This window comes from Ixodes scapularis, unplaced genomic scaffold (assembly GCF_016920785.2).
Source record: "Ixodes scapularis isolate PalLabHiFi unplaced genomic scaffold, ASM1692078v2 PGA_scaffold2__306_contigs__length_199485367, whole genome shotgun sequence".
Lineage (NCBI taxonomy): Eukaryota > Metazoa > Arthropoda > Arachnida > Ixodida > Ixodidae > Ixodes > Ixodes scapularis.
Genome location: NW_024609857.1, coordinates 19,348,206 through 19,365,832, shown reverse-complemented (window position 1 = coordinate 19,365,832; position 17,627 = coordinate 19,348,206). Strand labels below are relative to the sequence as shown.

General features: G+C 42.8%; 1 protein-coding gene across 1 annotated transcript; it reads right to left on the bottom strand.

Moving 5' to 3' along the window:
- Window positions 1-1,636: 1,636 nt before the first annotated feature.
- On the bottom strand, window positions 1,637-16,296 carry LOC121048099. Its single transcript, XM_040504008.2, has 13 exons — window positions 16,033-16,296; window positions 15,496-15,591; window positions 15,334-15,407; window positions 13,867-14,014; window positions 13,454-13,522; window positions 13,289-13,376; window positions 8,844-8,995; window positions 7,360-7,461; window positions 7,183-7,274; window positions 5,026-5,121; window positions 4,667-4,741; window positions 4,500-4,593; window positions 1,637-1,741 (listed from the first exon to the last, which is right to left on the bottom strand). The coding sequence occupies exons 1-13, from the start codon at window positions 16,294-16,296 to the stop codon at window positions 1,637-1,639; spliced, it is 1,455 nt and encodes a 484-aa protein (XP_040359942.2).
- Window positions 16,297-17,627: the final 1,331 nt, after the last annotated feature.

Genomic DNA, 17,627 nt, shown 5'->3' with positions numbered 1-17,627 from the left:
CTTCGTCAGTTTCTGTTGCATCCACAAACACTGACGATGGGTAAACTTTTTATTGCAACAACGTGACAAATACAGTAAACTACCAACAGCACAAAAAGTGCGCTTTTAAATGCACTGCTAATAAATTAACAATTGCAGGCACACATCACTGATATGGGCTACTACAAAGTGTGGGCAGACATAACCTAATAGTGACGCATTTGAAATAACTTCATTTTCATTTCCAGCACAATTAAGTAAAAGTTATTTCTTATCGGCAACACATCTCAATTGTCCTTCGAATTTTTTGGTGGTATTAAAACTGGGCTTTCACCGACTCGTAAAATTACGAGTAGCCATAGTGGCATGCATGCGTGTGCCTCAGCATGTGCTGCTTCAATGATGATGTATTTTATGGTTCTCACAAGCATCTCGTTCATAATACACATCCAGTCCCGTCTTGGACAACTGGGAGCTATAAATAAGAGACAGTATACAGGCAAGCTGGTTAGGAAACACGTCTTGACCCTGAGACATGGAGAAATAAAATTACCGGACAATACGACACGAAGTCAAAATTGAGATATTTTCTGTCGTATTGTCCGTTAATCCATTTACACGTGTTTTGGGGTTTAGACTATATTGGAACTTTCCTTACTGCCCCTTGTGTCCCGTTTGTCTGTTCAATATTATGTTTTTCGTTTACAAACAATTACTCCATCCGAAATGGTAGGAATTGTCTTAAGTCGCAGTAGGCCTTCCACAAAAAATATTGGAACGCAGCACAATTGTCATTAACAACAGACGACTAGTTGTATAGAATATATCACGAAAAAAAGATTATTACGGGTTAGAGCAACCGTTTAGAAGCGAGTCCTATGGTTGATTTTATTAGCTCTTCAGTGCATGGTCTATGACGACGGAAACATAAGGGCCACAAATCACCAACTCTTTACGGCAGAATTAATTGTACTTGGTTGACATCTTTCAGCGCCTTAAAGCAAGGTAATATGCAACCTTTTTCAAGAAGTTTGTCACACTACGGATGTTTTTGCACTCCGTGAAAATTCATCAAAAGACAGCAGCAAAGACGTGAGATGCTTAAACATGTTTACTCAATAACAAAGAATGTGAAGAACCCAATATTATTACCCTTCGTTTCAGCTTTAAACCGGACGCAGCCGACGCTGCTTCCGGTAACGAATCAAGCAGCGTCCAGTGCGCAGGTCACTAGGCCTTTTCTGTTTATGATTCGTTCAGCGATGATAGAACACGCACAGACGCATGCCGAACACCATAAGGGTGCACTTTTGACGCTGTCTGATTAGTCCTATCAGCTCGTAGCGTTGGTTGCGTCGGGACTTAAAGCGAAACAAAGCATGCGGGGCCCAAGTTCGTCTGCTTCTTTTGTAGGGGTTGTGGTGGCGTTAGAACGCCGGGCTTTGATTGGCTCTGACTGAAGGACAGTGAGTGTAGACCTCAAAGACAACGGCAGCTTGAGGTCTACCCACTATCCTTCAATCAGAGCCAATCAGAGCTCGGCGTTCTGACGTCACCGCAAAACCTGCAAAAGAAGCAGACGAACTTGCGCTCCGGATAGCCTTATCGTTGCAGTCACATCGAGCATTTTTGCAACACTGTAATGTCGTTGACGACTTCATGGATCCTCCCTTTTATGGTACACTCCTTTGGGCGTCGAGTGTTGCAGGATTCTGCCCCGTCGCCTTGAATTGCTGACGCAGGATATAAAGCTCAGGAGGACCTGGGGACAGAAAGAAATGATCGGCGTTTGATACGCAGGGCTTGAATAACTTAACGTCAGCTGTACTGGGCTTGTTGTACTGGGCGAGTGTAGCCTTGCCGAAAACGAACAGAGCGAGCGCGCGTTTATTGCAGGTGGCTTTGGCACCGGGAAGGATCAAGTACAACATGTCATACCCTTGCTCTATCACTGATAATCGTAGCGATCGGGGCGTGGCGAGTTCATTCAGACGCGATTGTGATGGAGGTCATGTGATCGCATTCCTCGCCACCTGCTCTTTCTCGCCTTCGGTTGTCCGTTTCTTCGGCGCTCTAAGCCTCTGCACGCAAGAATGGGCAATGGCGGCCGAAGCATAGGCTGGAGCAAGCAGCGGCTGCTCGACGGCGTAAACGCGCCCGTCAGAGAGGATGTCGTCGATGCGTAGGCACCGACGGTCTCCTCACCCTGAGTGTTAGGACGGAACGCATTTGACGATCATGCTGTGCGTGAACGTGAAGCGCCACGTAGAAGAGAACGTTATCCAGCGGAGAACAAACACGCTGGTGAGACCCAGCGATTTGTGCAGCGTATCCGCAAGGAAGTGTTTGGCACCCGATAGCTGCTCAGTGTGGGATCGGTTGTAGTTTACGCGCGAGGCACCGCGCGACGGCACATCGCCAGAGTTTCCATCAGTCACAACGCAATCTCATCAAAATGTCGCACCAGCTGACGCTGTCCCTCCGCATCAAATCAAAAAATCATCCGCGCTTTTTTATTTTTTATTACAGCAGCAGTTCTTACGGGCTGGTTACCCCGGATTTGTGACAACGTGAGCGTAAAGGAATTCAGCTTCCCTGCTAAAGTTAGCGGAAAAATCGACGTCACATGACCTATGCACCAATTCACTTGCCCGCTAAATCTAGCAGAAAAATTGACGCTACGTGAGCTATGCACTAACTCAGTTTCCCTGCTAAATTTGGTGGCTAAATTGATGTCACGTGACCAGACGTCACGCGGCATACAGATGAATTCAGGTTTCCCGCTAAATATAGCGAAAAAATTTTCGCCACGTGACCTATGCACCAATTCAGCTTCCCCACTAAATTTGGCGGGAAATTTTTTGTCGCGTGACCCGACGTCACAACACCAAGACAAACACGTTTTCCTTGCTAAATTTAACGGAAAACTTTATGTCACGTGACCTATTCACCAATTCTGTTTCCCCGCTAAATTTGGCGAAAACATTTAGAGACACCGTGGGCGTAAACCGAAAATGAAGAAGAAAGCTGCTGCGGACTAAACGCACCACGCCGTATGACCGTCCCCCAATTTTTGTTCTTAGAATCTGCATCACTAATATAACTTATATGAAGGAGTGCGTACTCTATGGTTACTGTTGAGAAAAAAAAAAGAAACATTTTAGTGACATAAATAGAATGTGTTCGTGACGTCCTAATAAAAATTAATTGGAAATACTTTTGTTGAAGCATGACTGGTATACCACGCCCACGAAGACAATTGCCGGTTATTTAAAATACACGAAAAAAAATCCTTACAGAGCCATTCAAGCAGCGTAAAAAGTCCGACGTCATGGTGGTTGTCGCATTTACGTGTTGCCTGTCACCGACTATAAACCAATCACGCTAAATGAATTCGCCACGATAGCGTGTCTTTTTTTTTGTGCGTGATTGGTTCATTCGGCTATAGCGTTACCATAAAAACAACGGGCATCATGACGATGCACTTTTGACCATGTTTGATTCACTACATGCGATCGTAGCGTTGACTGTGGCCGGACTTACACTGAAACGGAATTTAGGAAACTGTGTAAACGTCGAGACTCGAACGCCATAATAGCACCAGCGTGTGCCAGGAAACACCAAGTTCGATTGTCAACAAATGGTATCATATTTGCTTTTGTTTGCGATTTACCGGTTGAGGCCGACTTCAACGAAAACCATAACTTGAAATTCAGGAATACCATATATTTCTAATAATGTCAGTATACAAAAATGAAAGACGGTTAGAAATTTTTGCAACGTGAAATTAGAGCGCAGCTCTTGAGGAGGAGGGGGAGGGCACGGAGGGGAAAGTGTGCCCCTTCCCCTCCTCCGTACCTCCCCTGATCATCTCCTCCTTCTGCCTTCCCTCCTCCTTTTTTCCTCCTCCTCCCTTTCTCCTCCTCCTCATTTCCCCTCATAAGCAATTCAATTCCTCGCTAAATTTAGCGGGGAATTGAATTGCTGTTGAGGTCACGTGAAGTCAGTTTTCCCGCAAAATCTAGCGGAGAAACTGAATTAGTTCATAGGTGATGTGCCATCAAGTCACGTGATGTCATTTTCCCAGCTAAAATTAGCGGGGAAACTGAATTGGTGTTCATTTGAGGTCACGTAACGTCGATTTTCCCGCTAAATATAGCCTAGTTACGCCGAAGCCGAGGGCGACGCCGCGAAACCCGGAAAAATGCGCCTAAGAGCTGCGCTCTAAAAAAAAAAAAAACACAATACATAAACGTCGTATGAACATATTATACTCGTTTACTTGTGCTATGTGTACCAGTGCTCCATTGCCTCCGGAGGCAAAAATAATTATCGCAATATAAAAAAGAATAGATTCAATCTACATATTACGAACAGTAGTATTGAACTTTTTTAATTGAAGCCTTCAGGTATAATTCTGTCGTGAAAACAGCTGAACCTAGGTTTTGTCCGCGAATATCATGGTTTAGGTTATCTCTTAAAGTCGTGCAAATAATCAAAGAGAGTTTATTAAAACATACGCAGAAACAGAGGAACGCCAGCAGCACCATCGTAGCGTTGCCGTATCCGATAGTGTCCATGATATATCGACTCAGCGGCGGTGAAATCGATGACCTGCGAAGGGTTCATCGTTAGCGAAGGACCTGCCTTGTGTAACATATATTGTGGTTAAGAATTTCCTGCTTACCCTAAAACAATGGCAAAGAAGAGAAAGCCGCACACTGATCCGTAGGTCCACATGTTGTCAGGAAAACCTCTTTCACTGCGCGAAAAGGGAAAGAAAAGCGGCGTCACATATATCCGTCACATCGTTCTTTGAGCACAATATAGTTCGATGTAGCTTTCCTTAAGTAGGCTGAGTTTGTCCGCTATCACTTCGCACGACGAAGCAGTCCATAAGCACAATTGCATATTTGAGAAAACGTTTCGGTTTTTATGGTATTGAGTTATTTTGGTGAAGCCAAGTCTTTGTTCGGATCACCAACAAGCTACACGTCAGAAAACTTCTGCAGTATTTGTATAGAAGAAGGAGAAAACGTATCTTACATTGATTTCTTAATGGAAAGACTAAAACTGCAAATGATGACTGCCGATGCTCCCAGGCCGGTCAGTACTTGCGATATGTAAATGAGCCACATGTGTCTGAAAAAACAAACAAAAAAATGTACAAGCATTATTTTTAAAAAAACATACACATACATATGTACTGTGCATATCTCGAAATTGCATTTAAGATTTTATCTACTATAACAACATTATGATCCTCATTTTGAGTATTACAATAATAGATTTAAATGCTCTAGGAACCGCTCGAGTATTTACAGTACAGAAATGTCAGTTGTTTTCATAATCATGGGAATGATTTAGATGAGAGCACTCAGTATTGCATGAAGCAGTCCACAACAGACAAGCGATACAATTCAGCGTCGGAACTGTAGACCTGTCTACTTGTAAATGTGTAGTTGGACGAATATATGATCAGAAAACCTAAAGAAGGTGGTCAGAATCTATGCACGCAAATGAAATAAACCCCTATACTATTTCGTAATTAGGACGTTCTCGCCGGCATACAAGAAATAAGGAGTTCTCGTGATTTATTTTGAGCCGAGGTACGATTCGCATTAAGACCACTCATACCTACGAAATAAGACTTTATTTATAATACAATAAAAAAGCTTCGATATTTAACGTAATTCTGAAACCTAAAAATGTGTTCATGTAGCCATAGGCCTGCGCGCGCCAGCAGCGGGTAAAATAATTAATATTTTGTACGCTTTCATAACGTGCAAGACGTACACAGGTACGTTCTTAGTCTACAGAACACCTGAAGCTTTGTTGACATATGTCTGACACCTAACGTCTGCTCTGCACGACTAGAGAAGTCACTGATTGTGACGAACCGCTATATATTAGCTATGCAACGAATTGAGTTGCCGCTGCTTACATGCGCTCATTTTAGTTGAACCTCAATCAAGATGAAATTTCAGAGGAATTTGCGTTCCTCTGAAGCTAGAAGACCAGCGTTTTTCTTTCGCGACAAAAAACAGGGCGCCAGGATTGTCGACCAGCACGTTGGTGGCTCTGCCGCTGAAGGCTGGTCTAGAACGATTGCATTTGCGCATGCTCGACTACGTTGCGTCCGCTTCTAACAGCCTGCGATGACAGAGTACACGTCTCCAATCTGCGTATTAGTATTACGCAACATTCTTTTGCCCTGGGCTTGAAACAATCCTCACAATGCTATACCTGACCCTTTCCCAGATAGCGCTTTGATTTGATCGTTCAAATACTGCAAAACCACCGGTTATGTGCAGATCGGAACGTTAACCGGGCTATCCTGATAGATGGTGTCACCGTGTCACGTCTTACGCGGTTGTAAACGGCTACAAAGCAGTCGTTCGAACTCAAACGCAGATATGGGAAGTAGTCTTTAATGGATGCTGCGGGCCTCCTTAGATAAAAAAAAAAAAAAAGAGAGGCGCCAAACTTTTGAAACAACCGCTTTCGTAGCCGCCATCACTTTCGGCGATGCAGGCGCCATCTATGCGTTGCTATGCTAACTAGACAAAGAAAGCGCACGTCCTTTGATCGCGGCAGTTCCCGCGAAACGCGCTCGTGGATTAAAGTATGGGAGCCCGTCTTGCGATCGTGTCATTCGGTTAAATTTTTTGTCGCAAACTGTCGCCGAAAAGGGTTATCAAATCTTCTTCAGTAAAGCCTAAAATGTATAGAAAAGATTCCGAGCTGCACAACTTCAAATAATACCTAACGAGACGACGAAATTGAGACACTGAAATAAAATTAATCAAATCGGGTGGCATGTAGACGGTAAGGTATGCTCTAAACCAGTGGTTCTGAAATGGGGGTCCGCGGACCTTTTGGGGTCCGCGAAGCCATTCTAGGGGTCCGCGAAGCCCTGCCTCATCACCCAAGCCCGGCAATAAAAGTTGTCTTTTCTCGGGTCCAGAAGAAATGTTTCAGTTTTCGGGCGAATTTTCTCGTATGTATGTCAGTAAGAGAGGTGTACTTCACATTAGCCCTTAGTTATATTCATTTCAATCAATATTATATTTAACCTATACCTTTCCCCTCCCCTCACCACGAACGGGGTCCTCCATCATCTCAGCCGATTCACAAATGGTCCGTGAAATATCGATGGTTGAGAACCACTGCTCTAAACACTCCTGGAAAAAAATAACTTACGGGGGAAAAGGCAGAAATGGTGCCGGACCTAGGATAAGGAACGCGACGGCCACCATTACAAAGCCAAGAAAGGCAGACGTATGTTCTTTTTCCTGAAAATAAAAAGGCACATTTATGTCAATGGAACGCGTACAAATAAAAACAAAATCAGTTTTATTTTTCTTTAAGATGACTTACCAATCGATACGAGAATACGTATCCCCAGAATAAAGCGCCAACTGCATAGAATATGTGCAACACTGTAAAAACCGCTCCAACTTCTTCATCAGGGAGACGGAACTGAAAAACAAAAAGACACTCATAAATATAATTGAAGTTGATGATGAGAACGGCATGAGACCAGCACGAGAACAGTATTAGACGGGAATCAAGGTTTTTAGTCCTCACAACACTTCAGCATCGCTTCGGGCACCGCGTGGGTGCCCGAAGCGAGCTCTACTGTCTTTCTCTGGTGCTGCGCTTTCGTATATTATTTTTAGGTACCCAAAGGCAGCTACTCTTGATCAGGGAAGTTGGAAGCAACTTATTCGGTGAACGACCGTGATCGAGCACAAAACGTATCATTCTGTAGCATAGGTGCCCAGCCTCCACAGAGCTTCACGAGGGCGGCTGGGTAATGTGGTAAGGTGGCCGATCGCACCCTTGTGATGGCTGCACCCGCAGAGCGGGTAAGCGCAATCCAGGAAACGTCATGGATATCAGCAGTGCGGTATCACATCATTTATGAAGCAGTAAGCATGGAATCGGTTACGTCACGCTACTACAAATTTTCAGCTTCAACAGCAATAAAACAACAAATGTACAATCTTCCAATTGAGGGGCAAAACTTAATCTCTCAAAGAAGCGAACAACAAAAATAAGAATGAATAGAGTCTTTCGCGCGCTCGCGGGGAGCAGAAGAAAACCAGCTGCCATCTTCCGTACCGTGTTACGTCACACTCTTTGGTTGTTTCAGTTAGATTTCTTTCTTTCATAAAAAATAATAATGAACTGTACACAGTTTTGCCGTGAAAATTATTACAGCAGTGTCTTATAACTGACACCACATTATATCGCCTTGAACAAGAAGAAAATATTTTTCGAGTGTGAGTTCTTTATTATTAGTAATATCGCTATACCACATTCAGGCCAAAATTGAATTTCATAAAAGAGTATTGAATTGAACCGTGATGCGCAGTACAAAGTAGTCGATTTCAGTTTGGTTACCCGCACTTTTTGGCATCGTTCTTAAAATATAGAAAACAAAGATATCTTTAGCAGTAGTATGTGATAATCTTGGCATTGCGCATAACTGCAGTTCCAAGGATACTACCAATAGAAAAGCAATTGCTGTTTTAGCGACAGACCTTCAAGAAACACAAATAGCCGGATATTTTTAGCCATACCATAATTAGGTCCCAGCAAAGAAACCAGCTTAACGCACGCGGAAACTGAAGGCAAAAGCTAAAACAAAACAGCTCATGGAGATTTTTGTTTTGTCATGCTTAAGCATCGTATGCGCGATCTTCATTACTATTGGCATAAAACCAATATAAACACAAAAAAGGAGAGTTCCGAAATTTACGTTCAAATATCCCGTTGCCGTGCACGGCACGTAACATTGGCTGATCAATATGTTTGCTATGGCAGCTAAACCTTATCGGGATGAAAATTTGGCGTACCTCTTCCTCCTTGAGGTGAATTTCCAAGGTTCCGTCGTGAAATCCCAGAGCAGCCATGATGATAGTTACGTTCAAAATATTCCCGATCATGGGAGCATTGCCGAGCAGACGAAACGAGTTCTGATCGGCCTGGTCTTTGGGAACGGCAAAAGCTGGAAAAATGCACCGAATATTCTGTAATATGTGTAATGTGTGTAACCTTGTGAGCAGAATGACTCAGGAAGAAGCATGCAGAGTTTTAGAATCGAATAAATCAGTGGTTAGGGTTTCTTTTTAACGTATTCTACCTGGTTTGTGTCACAGTTAGGCACTTGTAAAATTTTAATTTAGGGAATGAAGAATAAGTAAACAGGCGAGTTGGTTGATGTTACAGATTTTCAAAAAGCCCGGGAGACGATGGACGAAGAAGGGGACAAACACAAAGCGTCTTAAGCACAGCTGCTAAACTCTATTGACAAACCTCTTATATGTCATTTCTCAGACACAGGGAAATGATTGAAAACGAGCGTGTTGGTGAATAGATACGAACACGTGAATGGATATATAACACCGGGGACAGGGACGAAGACAGAACTTCTTTCATGTTTTCTGTTTCTCTTTCAAATTCAGTTTCTGTTTTCTTTTTTTTTTTCGTTCCCGTCCTCAATGTCCTATTTTTGTTTGTATTAGTGTCACACACACCGATGAATGGACGCTAACGGCAGTACCTTTTATATCGGGCGCTAGCTTGTGCCACCAAGCCTAGAAAAAAAAGTATGACCCTCCCTTCGCCCTTCTAAGTCAATTTGCTTCCCTTTTGTAATTTTGTAACTATCACCAGGCGGTGTGAGATGTCACTACGATGACCTTCGGGCTATCGGGCAAAAAAAATAAAAACATACTCCCCCCCGCTCTTACACCAGAAGAGGGAGTCACCAATTTTTTCTCTAATCAAACCTTGTCGGCGTTACCCCAGCGCCGGGCCCGATGGGAGACAGGGTTGAGATTTTAGGCCGGAGCCACAAGGAAGGGACTTTCCTGTGTTCACCCTGTACTCAGATGGGTTAGTCGCACTTTATTCTATTTTCCCTTGATAATTTCCACCGGTCTTCTAATCTTATCTTTTTTATTAAAATACACATATCATCCATTCCATTCTTGCCTGCAAACCCTAGCGCTCCGGCTAAATCCTCACCCCTTCGGGGAGCGCGGGGGCAAGCCCTGTGCACCTCAACACCACGTGTTTCATTCTCTCGTCTTCCCATTGGCCTACGGCACACCGCGTAAGTATCTATTTCCTTATACCTTCGGCCTATATACCCTAGTTCTCAATACTCCTGTTCTAGCCTCAAATAACAACAAGCTCCCCGAAATCCTCACAGGTCTTGGTGGATTTCCACCACGGTACAACTCGTCATGACCCCTATTCAAAGCAACAACCTCATCTGGTAAAGAGCTATGGTAGAGGGACCAATTCAAAACAAAACTTACTTCCCCAAAGACATAACCAAGCGCACCCTTGTGCATCCGTGCATAAGGCACCAGACTGACGCCAGGTAACACAACAAATAACCCATCAACAACGGCTAAAAAAAAGAGGGAATTATAACAGGAAGAACTTTTGGGTCTCTTTATTTAGTGTCATCGACGCCAATCGTTATTGTCTCCTTCAAAACACCTATTGCATAATCTTTTTCTTTGCTTAACACCACTGTGTTCGCCCAACTAGGCAAATAATTACTGGATTCCTGCGCATGCTCAGCGATTTGAGAATTCTGAGATCTGTTATTTACCGCCTTCATGTGCCCAAGAAGCCTATCATTTAGGCACCATTTTGTCTGTCCCACGTACGAGAACCCACAGGGCAGCGGAATATAATTAGGGTGTGCATTTTCCGGTTTTAACCGAAAAACACCGATAAACATCCGTCGGTGACGAAAATATAAAATCGGTTAAAACCGAAAAACACCGGTGGTTAAACATTTTCGCCCTGGTTAAACCGAAAAACACCGGTCGTTGATAGATTCCGACCTAGCGAAACCCTTTCCCCGTAAAGGTACGTCAAACGTGTTATCTCGTGGATCCTGCATTCTTCCAGTGTTTATACATGGCTTGCAGGTGGCGCCAGTCCGCCCTCCTTTCTGGGGGTCAAAAGCGTCTAGTGAACGCAGTGGAAGCTAAGCTCTCATACGCCTTTCCCCTATTGTGTCTCCCATGGCCCCCTTTTTCGGAAAAATTAACACAGTGGAGGGTAGGCTCTCACGTGCCTTTTCCACATTGTGTCTGGCCAAGTGATGTCCGGTGCAAGCGATGTATTCAGAGGTTGCTGTGGTTCCTGGAAGACACTGCCAACGTCCGTGTCGTACAGGAGCGTGCGTTTTCATAATTGCGGGTTGCGAACCGCAAGGAATGTGCTGCCATGACGGCAGCACGTTCCTTGCGTGTAGATGCAAGCATGAAAGTATGCTTGCATCTACTGTAATAACCAAGTGTTAAAAAAAGTTGCTTCTTAGAGAAGAAGTGTATGAACTATGTGAATAAAATTGGAACTCTCTGTCTGTGATCAATCGCTTTTTTTCACCGATATTCACCGATTTTAGCCTCGTCGTTAGTCGTTCCACCGAAATACACCGGTGTTTTGAAAATAAATAAACACCAAAAAACATCCACCGATTTTTCTCACAAATAAACACCGGAAAGTACACACCCTAAATATAATACACTACTCCAACTTGGCAAACAATGGCGGCTCCCTTGTTTCGTTTTCGGCAACCCTGTCTTCCACCCCCAAACGGCGTAACTTAAAGTCGGAGGTGAAACCCCCCTAACCCTGAACCTTCCGGCAATCACCAACAGGTTGTGTGAAAAATTACAGAAAAATGGAATGCTCACTACGCTGTCCGGTTTCTCCCTTTCTTTCTTCACCACCCTTCTGAATCCCTCTAAGCACTTCCTTGCGACCCCCTCCGTAACACTACTCTTATCCCCGGCTCCGTCATGCGTACCAATTGCCTCCTTACAGCTTCCTGTACTTCGTGGTGACAAGATTTTTTAGAGCGTTGTCTAGCAAAGCCACGACTACAGCTCTTTTGACCAATTTTGAATGACAACTTTTGTTTGGCAACAAGGGTTTCTTTCCGCGAGCCTGCCATATTCCCAGTACAACCCGTCTAGCGTGTTCATCCTCAGATTCCAATACTCAAGCATACCTTAGTCAGGCCCCTTACTGCTAAACGTCAACTCAGGCGCTGCCTGTACTATGACCTCTTTGATCGTCCGTAGCGCCTTCTTCACAACCGAACTTATCAAAATGTCATCAAGACATCTCCTAGTCAAAACCGAGCCTTCTGGGAACGATTGTACCGCTTGCGCAAAGGTTACGACCAACGGAGCCAAATAAACCTCGGACAACGCCGGCGCGAGGGACGAAGAGCCTTTTGAATAAATTTACCCCCTCAAATTCGACCGCTGTGGATTTCAGGTACAGTTCCGTTAAGTTCAAAAACTTCCTACGTCTATCTTTGAGAGTAGCAATGCTTGACGGAGGGAATAATATGTATTTAAAGTCAAGTGACATGGCATCCCTTTTTTTTGGTGGAAATATGTTAAAACATTTACCAGTTGTTTTGACTTTCTGATAACAATTGGGCTGGTCATATTGACTAATGACAGGCATCTTTGGAGGGAAGTTAATACAACTTTCAGCCTATAGGCATAAAGTTGTACCATTTCCATTCACAACTGCCCCCAAGTGGCAACATAGACTTGTGGTCTTTTAGAAATAACTTGACAGAGAACGAATGCCTTGTAATCTCTCCAACCGGTTTTCCGACCTTTTTTACTCTGACACTCATTGACTATTTACGATATATTCCTTTTGTACCCGTCTTCGTTCGTCGTCTCCGATTTTTTCAAGAAGTTAATTTAGTGTCACCTATCTTTGGCACCAAATATTCTCCTTAACTTAGAGTCGCTATGTAAGAAACAATTTTAAATACGAGATAGGTAAAATACTTATGGCGTAAAAAAAAATAATGTTTATCTCTAAGGCCTCTACTGATTAGTTATGGTAAAAAAGAAATATAGCATAAGCATAACATTCCTTGAATGCATAAGCTAAACAAATTAATATTTTGCTTTTTTTCAAATCCTTGTCCCTATTTGCGTTTAAAAAAAAATATGAGAAGCGTCTCAAGTGTCCGTGCATGAATTAATGTGCATCATCTACGACCGCGCCACCGTAGTTTTTTTTATTAATGCATAATGATTTACGCGGTGTTTTGTTAGCTGATTGGTCAAAGGTGTTTTCTTCTTGGGCCACCAAGCTTGAATGCGTAATTTGAAATGAAATTCGCACGTTATTTTCATAATTACTATCACTAATAGTATTTCATGCGCGTTCGATTATTTATCATACGGCCGGTGCATTCTATAACAGAAAAGAAAATAATAAACCAAGCACTTACATTTTCCCGGCGATGCGAATATTAGAATCAAAAGACCGAGAAGCATCAGTCCTGCGGTAATGAAGTAAGGAACAGGATGCGCCCACAACTAGAAAACAAAATAAACAAAATAATTATATTGCTGATTTGCCACACGTATATTTCTATATAGATAAAGTTACTCACATCGATCAGGGCGATGCCGCTCAAAGAGCCAATGGACGTGCACGCTCCGTATAAAAACTCAAACGCCGACTGAAAAAAAAAGATCAAGATATTAGCAATTAATTCTATAAACTGCGATCCCACAAATAACTTCTCTAATAAGTATGTTTTGGTTTTTATTTCAGTAGAAAAAAATACGATTGCTAATTTGTTTCAATGCTAGAAAAATGAATCTTTCACTGAGCCGTGATTTGCTGTTCACACTCTTTGCGTAACCGTACGATAGTTTTATAAGTACAATTTTTAGGTGGGACTTAAGCACTACAAATGAAGATATCAGATATTCACAGGCTGGCGTCTTTGTGGTTGCCGCCTTCACCGTGGCTTTAAAATCGAGTTCTTGACCTTAATAAATGAAACATCAATGAACTCACAATGATGATGCCGCAACTCTGCTGGTTCTTATAAGTGGCCGTGGCGTACAGAGTCACGATGAAAAATGCCTGGACGAAGCCGAAGAGTATTCCAATGAGAGATGTAGCTCCGACGAAAGCGTTCACATCGTGAACCCAGTACACGCATCTGAATGGAAAGAAAGGAAAGCTATATCATGCAATATGGAGTTTTGCACAAAGATGTCCGGGAAGGTGGGGGGGGGGGGTTCGAATTGTTGGAAATTACTTTGCATTGTTCGCTTTCCATTATGTCATTCGCTTAGAAAAAGTTGCTACTTCTGCTCCCTATTTGTTTTACCTCACATTAAATAGCCCATTAATTAATAACTAAATAACCGATTAATTAACCATGTTATCGACACCGACAGCTTCAGAAACGCAGGGTCGGGCGGGTCCTGAGCATCCAGTTATCGCTCAGCAGCCAATGAGAGGGCGGCATTCACCGATAAGAGCAACCGTGAACCATTCACGCCTGAGCAAGAAGCGTGAACATAGTAAGTCATGCCTTGCGCTTTTTAAACTGTACATGAATATAGCAGAAAGCAGATAATTTTTAAATGGCATTCATAAGCCCTTCAAAACATTTCTTGTTTTAAGGAGATAATTAGAGACAGGTCGTTATTCAAGGCACCCATCTTAAGTCGCTTTATTGGCAAGAAACGCCGATACTAGATGAAGGTGATAACTGTGAGTGAAATAATGTAACGTGTGGAACCAATAAAATTAAAAGAAATGACAATTTTTTATTAGAATAATTAGTAACGTGCTGGTGCATTGTATCAAACCCAAAGCATGACTTGCTTTCAGTATTACAGCGGTTGCTTAAAATACGTAGAGTGTCTTTGTTTAAATTAAACATTTAGGGGTTTTAGAAAGCTCGATATAAAAGAACCATACAATGCTGTAGAATCAAATGAGCACATTGGCGCCTACATGCGTATGTGGCGGGCTTTTCGACGTCATGTGCCACTGGCCTGTTCATAACATTACCACTAATCTTCTTGAAACTGATTTCTTTTCGACGTTAAGTACGTATTAACTTGACTCCATTTGTGCTTGTTTTTGATAAGGGACAAGGCTATACCTCATTTATTTTTAAGCTAACCCTGCAGCGCACTGTTAATGTAGTTTTTTGGCCAATTATATATATAAGAGTTACTTCCTCGGACGGCACCTTGTGTTTTAAATATACATGGAACGGACCCGTGATTATGTTGTTTTGACGTCTATTGACGATTAGTTCGTCTGGTTGGTTTGTTTTGACTTCACACTCTAAACGTTGCAACGCGCGTGTTCATGGTGTCAAGAGCTTTAAACAGGCATATATAGATTTCCAAACATCACAATAATGGCGTGTTTTACTATTTGAGGGAAAAAAAGAGTATCCTTTGTCATTTTTGAGAGCTTATAGAACATGTAGATAGATCAATAAACATCCAGCTTCACCCATAGAATCCCATGGAGGCGATCATCCCAATCAGTGCCAGTACCAGCGTGATGTGAGGTTTCAACCGCTGTATCTATAACAAAATGCACACGTGGAAAGGAAGTTAAATCTAATCCAGACCGTGAATTAGACTATTATTGTTGCGTGAAGCATGTACTTACGACAACAATGTTAAGTAGCGTACCCAGCAGCATTGTAACTTTTGAACTGGACGCCATGATGGTAAATTGCCATCTCTCCAAACGATTTTCTAAAGCCTGAAGCACATAAAAACTATGTAGATTAAGCAGGCTGTGCAAAATTGACACAGTAATACATCTGAGTGATATTCTTCCAATCTGAATAACAAGAAACAAGTTTAGGTTGGATATTATTAAAGCAAGGAATGCTTTCTAACGAAACCCGGTAATCGCATAATTTTTTCCCGTTCGCCCACCCGTCCACTTGACCACCCGTCCACCCGTCCACCCGTCCGTCCCTTTGTCGGCGCATGTGCCGCTACATACAGTAGATGAATTAATTTCCTCAAAAGAAATGTAAGTCCCGCACTTAGACTAGAGCCAAGCAAATGTGTTCGTTCCATTTTCCGCTTTGCTTAACCAAATAACTGAATGTACATGAATTTACGTGTATGCACAGCCAAGAATATACGGGCGTATATGAAGCACATCGAGAGTGAGTTCATGCAGACCTCTTACCAGACGTGGAATGTAAGGTGCGGTGAAGGCGAGAGAAAAGCAAGCAAATAGCTGCAGAGAGAGCAGTGGCAAGAGTTTGAGGGTCCTCGAGCAACGGGAAGGTTTCACGTCCTCTCGTTCCAGGGTGTCTCTGGTTTCGAGCTCTTGCAGTCTCGCTTCAAAGACTTCTTCTTCCTGGGTTCCGCCACTGTCGCTGTCCTCACGGCCAAAAACGGCCGTTGCCTCCTGAACCTCTCTCCTCCTCGGAAATCGAAAGCCGGGCATCGTCAATTGCGCTCAACGTGGTCTTAGACGAACTCAATTGGTTTATGTGAGACTGCAAAAAAAAATAATGTAAGAAAAAAAGAACAAATTGACACCTATCATATCCAATGATCATTTAGAACTCGCTGCTTACAAAAAACAATGTACCAAAACACAATATAAGCTTTTTAATTGTATTCTTAGCATGATATCTATGGTAACCGGCGACTTAACAGACGCCGGTCATTGTCCTTTATGCTCAGCTTATGCCTCGTGATTCGTTCGTTGTAGTTCGTATCGGCTAATTCCGCGATTCTAATAGATGGGGGAGCGATCCGATCATAAGAGAAACTCGAAGCGCCTAGCGATTCTAAAGATATCAGCTACTGTTGAACAATATTAAAGGATTTTATTTCCATTCGGAAACGCGTAGTGGTACATATACAAACAACATTTGCACTAATTATAGGATCGCCAATTCCTGCATGGGCGTAGGTACAACTCGACTAAATATCTTTACCGTCGCGAACGAGATCATAGACTACTATATCACCGACGCTACGCGGTAATGGACCCAATCATGTAGCGGTCTATAGCGCGGGTCACTAGGCCTTTTCGGTTTATGGTATGTTAGGAGCGCCACAAGTTAAGTGACGCAATTCCGGAAACGTATTCGTTTATGTGGCCCTGTTAAAACGAGGTGAAGTGAAGTGAAGTGTCATCTTTAAATAAAGCTCTATGGTGTCCAAAATATAAAAATAATGTAATAATAATGAATAACATAACAAAACAGATACACTGGCCGAGTACAAAGTAAAAATAAAAAAAAAACTCTTTCAAAGTGGAAAAGGTGCCCATGACATCACTACTTCTGATCCTTTATTTTTTTATTCGTACCCTCGGCCACCAAAAACTATTTCAGTTTAGTTGATATTCTAACTACGAAACGATGCACATACGCCCCAATTCGTCCAACGTTATGTATAAGCACGGCACCCCGAAGTCCACTCTCCACAAAGGTTTGCATAAACGGAATCAATCCAGAAAACATGCACAAGTGACACTTACCAAGAGCAAACAGTATCCGTCAGACCGATGGAACGTCATAAAGTTAGAATCAGCCCACACAAGAAAGCTCCTCTAAAATCGCGAACGCGCTGCTATAAAAAAAAAAAAAAGAAGGAAAAAACGAAATAATAAAAGAGACCATGTCCTTGAGAAAGCCGCGCAACTGTCTTGAGCGCAGAAACCAACCGCGTAAGACCGGAAGCAGAGAGAGTCACGTTTGTTTCGTGAACTTGAACAATGAAATTGCCAAGAGAGGAGGAGGCAGAAAAATCGGTAATTCCGGC